The sequence below is a fragment of the Eriocheir sinensis genome, chromosome 34 (assembly GCF_024679095.1).
Source record: "Eriocheir sinensis breed Jianghai 21 chromosome 34, ASM2467909v1, whole genome shotgun sequence".
In the NCBI taxonomy this organism is placed as follows: Eukaryota; Metazoa; Arthropoda; class Malacostraca; order Decapoda; family Varunidae; genus Eriocheir; species Eriocheir sinensis.
In genome coordinates this window covers 5229663-5237042 of record NC_066542.1, presented here as the reverse complement: position 1 = coordinate 5237042, position 7380 = coordinate 5229663, and the positions used below count along the sequence as shown (strand labels likewise).

The 7380-nt window shown below is 52.4% G+C and overlaps 1 protein-coding gene across 1 annotated transcript; it reads right to left on the bottom strand.

Moving 5' to 3' along the window:
- Positions 1-1358: 1358 nt before the first annotated feature.
- On the bottom strand, positions 1359-7099 carry LOC127006960 (calcium-activated chloride channel regulator 2-like). Its single transcript, XM_050877378.1, has 8 exons — positions 6285-7099; positions 5932-6053; positions 5692-5806; positions 4727-5545; positions 4232-4535; positions 3524-4101; positions 3093-3231; positions 1359-2686 (listed from the first exon to the last, which is right to left on the bottom strand). Exons 1-8 carry the CDS (start codon positions 6828-6830, stop codon positions 1974-1976), a joined length of 3336 nt encoding a protein of 1111 aa, XP_050733335.1. The 5' UTR covers positions 6831-7099; the 3' UTR covers positions 1359-1973.
- Positions 7100-7380: the final 281 nt, after the last annotated feature.

Sequence of the window (7380 nt, the reverse complement as noted above, 5' to 3'; positions counted from 1 at the left end):
CTTGCCTAAGCCTTACTCCACACCTCGGGGAGGCGGGCGGAGAGGGGCCATTAGCGTGGGTGTTATGAGGGGTGAGGTAAAAGGGCGTGAGGGGAGAGAGTCCATGGTGCTGGGAGGGTTGTGGGAGCCGGTGGGGGACTGATGCAGACATGATGTGTATGTACATATGAGGCAAGTCTGAAGGAAGACTTAGTATGAGTCTACGGGAAGTACTTGAGCAGGGTGTTGACAGACTGTCTGAAGTGGACTACTCTTGCTGCTTCTCGGACAGTCACTCTACACGAACACTATCCTACACATTGATTACTGCCCGTCAAGCTTAGCGAATGATATGTTGTTTTGCACGGGATGAGAAATTCTTAGCGTCACACTGACTCCTTTTTCAAAATTAGCTTGACACCGATGGGACACCTGCAGAGAACAAAAAATAGTGGCAGCGGACGGGCGCTACGAGCTATCCGGCGTGTCCAGACGTGTGCTTTCCATCTTAGAGATTACAGTTTGTTGAAGTGGAAACTACATTCAAACATACATATTCTGTTTCCGCCCACTAATCAGCATGGGAAAGGAAGGTGAATTGGCACAACCCTCTATAAGACGTTCGGTGGTTTACCGTCCACACCGCCTTAGCCTTGGCACGTGAGCCCAGCGAGGGGCGTCTGATGCGTCCAGGCAGCGACACGTTATTGAAGAAAACAGCCACTAGTTCAGCCAATAGTGAACCAAAAGTTACGTATGATTGTCAGGGAGTCGGGCGTGGGGGGCCGCTGCTGCAAAAAGACCAGGCTGAAGACGTGACTCCCGCGGGAGCGTTGCAGAGACAGACGATGGACGGACAGAGGAAATTCGTGTCAAAGATTTCATTGGGAGGGTGGAATACAATAGGAAATAATAAGTGATAACGTTAAAAATATATCACCACTGATAAGAAATAAAAGGGGACGTAGCAAAAGTGGTAGTGACATAAAAATTAAAATAGTAAAGATATTAACATCGTTAATGACAATGGCCATAATAATGACAATACATAAATGTCATACTACTAGTAATAATAGTAATGATGGTAATGATAGTAAAGGTCATCGTGTATGGTAATAATGAAAAGTTATTGAAAAAATAGTAACAATAAAAATATAAACGAAATAAGTAGGAATAATAATGATATTGATACTACTACTGCTGCTGCTGCTGCTGCTTCTACTACTATTACTACTACTACTACTACTACTACTACTACTACTACTACTACTACTACTACTACTACTACTACTACTACTAATAATAATAATAATAATAATAATAATAATAATAATAATAATAATAATAACTAATAATAAAATAATAATAATGAAGTGATATTAATAATGATAGTAATAATCATTAATTTTATTATTGATAGCATAATTATCATCATCACCACCACCATCATCATCACAGTGGTACCAATACCGTGTGCCGGGGTGCACACATGCGTTGCAGGCGTCAGCTCCCAGGATGAGGTGCGTGGCACACAGGGGCCGGGACGCACCACCGCGACACCACACTGACACCACACTGACGCCTCCTTGCATCCACGTGGAGCCTGACCCAGAGATTCTGTGGCTGATCACACCAAGGACCTACCTGGTGTGTGTGTGTGTGTGTGTGTGTGTGTGTGTGTGTGTGTGTGTGTGTGTGTGTGTGTTCTCGTATCCATGTGTATAACCGGTTGATATGTTTTAAGAGGTAAATATCCAGTAAAAGAAGTGGTCGGGAAGAGTTCATGTCCTGTGCGTCATGGCACCACCAAACACGATGTACCCCGAGGGTGGCCTCTTGCTGCCGGTTCTCGGAGCCTTGTCGCTCCTTGTGTCCTCCAAGACCACTGAGAACGAGCGGCGCGGAGCGGTTGGCACTTGTTAAGGGATGCACCATCAGTCGAGTCACCGTGTTACCTGTGGGGCTGGAAGGCTGTGCAGCGGCTGGCAGCCTCTTTATACCTGCGTCACACTTCGTCGCTTGCGGTCACCCTGCGGCATAGGAAGCTGCTGAGGGGCTGGCGTGGGAGGTGTGGTGTGGACGTGGGACAGCAGGTGGCTGGTGAGAGGTTCTTCCCAGCCACGGTTGTAAGAGGCTGACACGTCGAAGTGGCCTGGAAGCACCTCGTGGCTGTAAGGGAGGTGCAAAGAAGGCTGGCCGCCCCCGACCGGGACTGATTGTAAGTCAGTGACAGTGACGTCCGGGAAGGGTGGTCTGCCGTCTAGACTGGGGAGGGTTGCCAGCGGGTCGCCCGGCAGGTCAGCACCGTTGTCTCGCTGCAAGGTGGCGGCGCCCCACGACTGAGCAGAGGAATGTGAAACCCCGTCCACAGGTTTTCTTGAGGCGTTGTCGTTTGTTAAGCTGTGGATCGACTCGTGGCTGCCGCCGGTACCACCCACCAGCGGCTCGGACTTGATAGCCAGACTCACCTCTCCGCTCCCGCCGCCATCGCTGCCGTGGCCGCCGCGAACCACAGTCTTCACGTCCTCGTGTTTTCCCTGCTGTTTTCGTCTCCTGAGAGTGTGCCAATAACAGTAGGTGGCCAGGGCCCCCGCCACCACAAGGAAGCCTCCGAGACTGCCCACAATCACAGCCACGTCCTCAGCTCGCAGCTCCGTCATGCCGAGTGGGCGGCCTGAGCCCAGCTCCGACGGCATGGCGTAGTTACCTGCCGGGAAAATGATCACTCAGCAACAGACACCTCTTAACATTACTGTAACGGTACATGACATTCGTACAGCTCTGTCTGATGGAGTCATATTCAGATTGTCTCTTTAGCTTTCCAGTCTCCAGTGTATCTTGTCCTGTGTGGTGAGGGTATTTTGCCATCCAGCAACAGCTCACAACAGAACTCCTTTCTGCTCTGGCGCTGATGCGGAGACAAAGACTGGAGAGTCGCACGACTTGGGAAAGTTGACGATGCTGATTGACTTTTATGCTGTTTACTGTATGTATTCATATTCATATGAAAGCCACCAAAGCTATCGAAAATATAGAATAATTTAGAATGATTATATAGTACATCTTAGCAAGATTAATAGCTAATAGCAAAAAGGCATTTGAGGGCACGTTACCCAGGGTGGTGAAGGAGGGGTGAGTCCGGGTGGTGATCTCGTAGGTGGTGGGCGGCCGAGGCACCCACAGCGCCGCAATGTTCCCCAGAGGACCCTTGTTGCCCGCCGCGTCCACCGCCCTCATGCTGACGTACCACAGCTGCCAAACACACCCACTGACTGAACCAGCTCTAGAACCTCTGAGCTAACTTGTAAGAAGTGCTTGGTAGCAAAATTCAGTTAATAAAGTTGCTTTTCATATAATACAAACCAATCTAAGTTGTAGCTGCTCTTTAATCATATAACTATATAAGTATTACCAAAGTATGCGAAGTTGACCCAGATTCAGTAATGACAACTGGAAAGAAAATGTACCCTATGGATGAGCCACTGAATGCCTACTGGCAACATGCATTCCACTGGGAGTCTACGAAGGACGTGGAAAGACTCACCTCTTCGTATCTGATAAAGTGGAGGTTGGTTGTGTGGTAGGTGCCGGCGGGGAGGGGCCGCGGCAGGCCGGTCAGGGTGTCACCCTCGAAGGCTCTGGCCTCCGCCCACCGCGCCGCCACCACCGCCTCGTAGTGGTCTGCGCGGCCGACGTCCCAGTCGTCCCCTGGTGCTGTCCATCGGAGGAAAAGTTCATGCACGGTGTCGTTGACTTCCACCCTCAGGTCAAGGATGCGGGATGGCGGGGTCAGGTCGCGAGGGTTGGGAGGAGACACGACTTCCAACACTCCGAAAGTTAGGTGCCGCTGGAAAGGCAGGGCGGTGCGAGAATGGAAATAAAGAAGCGAGGAGCCGCAGCACGTGCCTCCGTCACCCCAGGAGCCGAAGTCCTGCTGGTGGTAGTAATGGGGCAGGTGGCGAGGCGGAAGGGGAACCCTAGGCCTTGCCGGCGGACCATGGGCGACCACCGCTCGGCCATTGTTGTCATCCACGTCAGCACTCAGCAGGTAGCGGCCCGGGCGGCCTGCAAGGCGGGGCAAGTAGCGGGAGTACACTCCGTCCCCGCGGGTGGTGTCCGGATCTGAATAGAAACAAAAAGAGCGTCACAAGCGCATCTCAGCGTGATGAACTCACAATGCAGAGGAGTGTAGGTCACTGTAGCCTGAGTATACGAAGACCATCGGTCAAGTCATCGTTATTCTTTATCTCACCTCCAGCACCGTTGTCAAACAGGTCGAGGAACACCGGTTGGTAGTTGCTCCCGGTCTCGTTAGTGCCAAGCCTTTGAAGTGTAGCAACGACCCGGGCGTTCTTTATGGGCGCCACGCCCGCCCGAACCTCCACGAACACCACTGCGGCGGACGTCGGGTCTGAGGCGTTGAGGGCGCGAGTCCCTGAGCTCGTCCACAGGCGGACTGCGAGGCCCGTCGAGGTGTTCCGCCGCGCCGTCACCTGCACGTACAGTCCCTGGTGGGAGTCGGCGCGGTTCTCCACGCTGTACTTCCACGATCCTCGCTGAAAGGGCAGAGGATGTGTCCTGAATCGATCACTGATTTATTGCCATACATGAAAGGTGAGGCTAAAAAACTCTGCCTGCCTAAACCTTCCTTTGAAAGGAGCATGAACGACATAAACTCGCTAGATTGTTGGCAGGCATTGATCTTAAACGAAGAAGGAAAGTTCAAAACACATGACACACAACCTACCTCGGCCTTCTCCAAGTTGATGAATATCATGTTGACGTCGCCGTCCTCTTCCTGTACGTTAACGGAGGCGATTTTGTGACCTGACGGGGCGGTGAGGTGAATCGCGTTCCCCACGTGGTTCAGGTCGTAGTAGTAGACGGAGAAGCGAGCGTCAGGACCAAGTGAGTCGTCAAGAGCAAACGTTCCTGCCGACACGGAGGCGATGCCGCCTGGGTAGTCCGCGCTGTGGACCAGCACAGGAGCCCCGGGAGCCGAGGGCGGCACGCTCCTCTGCACGGCGGCCAGAAGGGCGTCCATGAGGGCCACCATCATCTTCACCTTGGAGTCGTTCCCAACGCCCTCGTCCATAACGGTGAAGATGGAGCCTTGGGTGGCCTCGACCAAAGCTTCCAGGCCGTGGTAAGTTTGTGGGGCTCCGCGGTGTTCCGTCAGTGGGTACAGCACGACCTCAATGCGCAGGTGATTCTGCTCCGCCAGGGATGTCATGGCCACAACTTCCTTCTTCGAGGTTGGACTGGAGCCTGTGGTGATGAGGATGACGGTGGTGTCTTTGCCGTGTTTTCCGTCGTTTCCAAGGACCTTAAGCGCCTCCTGAAGACCACACAAGATGCACTTCTGGCTCTCAGGCACCCCGGATGGGTTCCGAGGCAGCGAGGAGCCGACACGCTGCCGCATGTCCGAGTCCTCGCTGTCGATGAAAGTGAGCGGTGCAACGATACGCCCGTCCGAGTTAAAAGTGAGCACCCCAACGTGAGCCCCGTTCGGCACGTCATACACCACCACGCGTCGCATCGCCTTTCTCAGGAACTCCCAACGACGCTGTTATAGAGAAAACGTTACTTGTGATGCAGAATAATGGAAATCTTCAGGCTAATACTCAGTGCATTGTATCTAGAATCATCGCAGCATTATTTCAGTGTATAACCAAGTATATCGAGGAGACTCACGCGTTATGCGTCACCCACCTGTAGATTCATAGCGGCAGTGTTTTCGATGGCGAAGACGTAATTTGGACCAGCAGCTTGTACTAACTTTATCCTTGGGTCAAAAATCTGGCGGCTGCTGTTAGTAGGTGCGTTCCTGGAAAGAAAGAACATTTGTTTGTCTGCCGTCCCTGACCGCCCTAACCCTTTTCTCAAGTACAATATAAAAGGCGTTTGACAGACTCTTGCCTCCGTGCCATCCCATCCTCCTGCCCCACTCACCTTCCCCCGGCAAAGTCCGACGTCTGCTCAATGACCTCCCAGGCTGAGCGGCTGCCGCAGAGAGCGTTGTGCTTGGTCGGTGCCGCCCTGTTGTGGGTCGCCTTCTTGCAGAAAAGCCGCATCTGCAGAAGATAAGCATGTATGATGGTGTTTATTGGACTGTGATGGCCACCTGTTGCTCACCAAAGTCAGGAGCTTTAAAGAATCTAATGACAGACACATCACAGTGATTATGGTAGTGATTTCATTGCAATATGATGTCATACAGAAGTAACTCTGTTGAGGGACTGTCTCGACTCCTGAATTGATCCGAGCCCCGAGTGTGGAGCCAGGCGAGGAAAATTAATACTCACGTTGGGGAACTCCGGGAAGGCGAGGAGGGAAGAGACGAGGTGACCGTTACCATTGGGCTCAGGCAGGAAGAAGCAGCCTGATTGAGAGGAGTCGCAGGTGCTACCCTTCACGGCCCCGTCGGCACAGCCTGTCGCCACCCACTGGTGGGTCTCCGAGTCCCTGAAGGTGGACGGGTACAGCGGGTCGTTTGGGTGGCCACGCTCATCGAAGACTCCCCAGCGAAACTTGGCCCACTCTGCCAGCAGGAGGCGGGAGGTGAGGGCGTGGGAACCATCCACGCCGTCTGCCTTCAGGATGTCTTCACCGACCTGGATGAAGTCTCCTGGACGGCCGCAGCCCTTGCTTTGTTGTGTCCACGGCCGCGAGCCAAACACTGGGTGCGGGGCAGTCACGCGAATGTGACCCTCTGATGGCGCTGTAGAGGCTGGGAGCGGCGTTGGCAGGGAGCAGGTGAGGGCATCGGTCCTCCACGCCTGAGGCAACGAGATTGTCACTTCTCGCAGTGACGCCCGCCCCTCCGTCGCCACCCACATCTGGCTGGACATCTCCCGCAGCACCGCCTGAAGAACACAAGGAGCATTAGAGCGACAATGTAAAACCTGTTCACCTTTCTCAAACACTAGAAAACATAGTAATACACAAACCACGAGTAAACCAGGAGGATAAAAATGGCTGCAGGAAATTACCTTTCACCATTCGTATAAATCTTAGTGCTATGGACCGAACATTTGCCTTACACATTGTACACAAATTAAAAGTTCGTCTGTGATATGCATTTCGTTTTTTATATTAACGTGGTGCCAAAGCCGCAGCCTTCCCGTCATGCTTCACGCCCCCTGTGTCATGTGCACCGCCCTAGGAAGCTGATACACACCACACTAAGTCCTTTATTTTGGGGGGTGGGTTGTCATTATATCAGACTCCTAAAACGATTGGACGACACGATTTTCCTCAAGGTGTCTAACGTTAAGTTTTCCGTATATACTTTCAGGCAGAAGCAATGTGCCGAACGATTATTTCAATGATTCATCGCGCCGAGAAGAGTGTGCGTTTGTTTGTTGTGTGTATGTGTGTGTGTGTGTGTGTGTGTGTGAG

What these genes read in the sequence shown, in the direction of transcription:
- LOC127006960 (XM_050877378.1), bottom strand. Translation starts at nt 6,830, where the DNA reads ATGTCCAGCCAGATGTGGGTGGCGACGGAGGGGCGGGCGTCACTGCGA. An exon ending in TCAACTTGGAGAAGGCCGAG is followed by an intron (nt 4,536 to 4,726) that starts GTAGGTTGTGTG and finishes CTGCCCTTTCAG; the next exon opens with CGAGGATCGTGGAAGTACAG. An exon ending in GTTTGACAACGGTGCTGGAG is followed by an intron (nt 4,102 to 4,231) that starts GTGAGATAAAGA and finishes GTTTCTATTCAG; the next exon opens with ATCCGGACACCACCCGCGGG.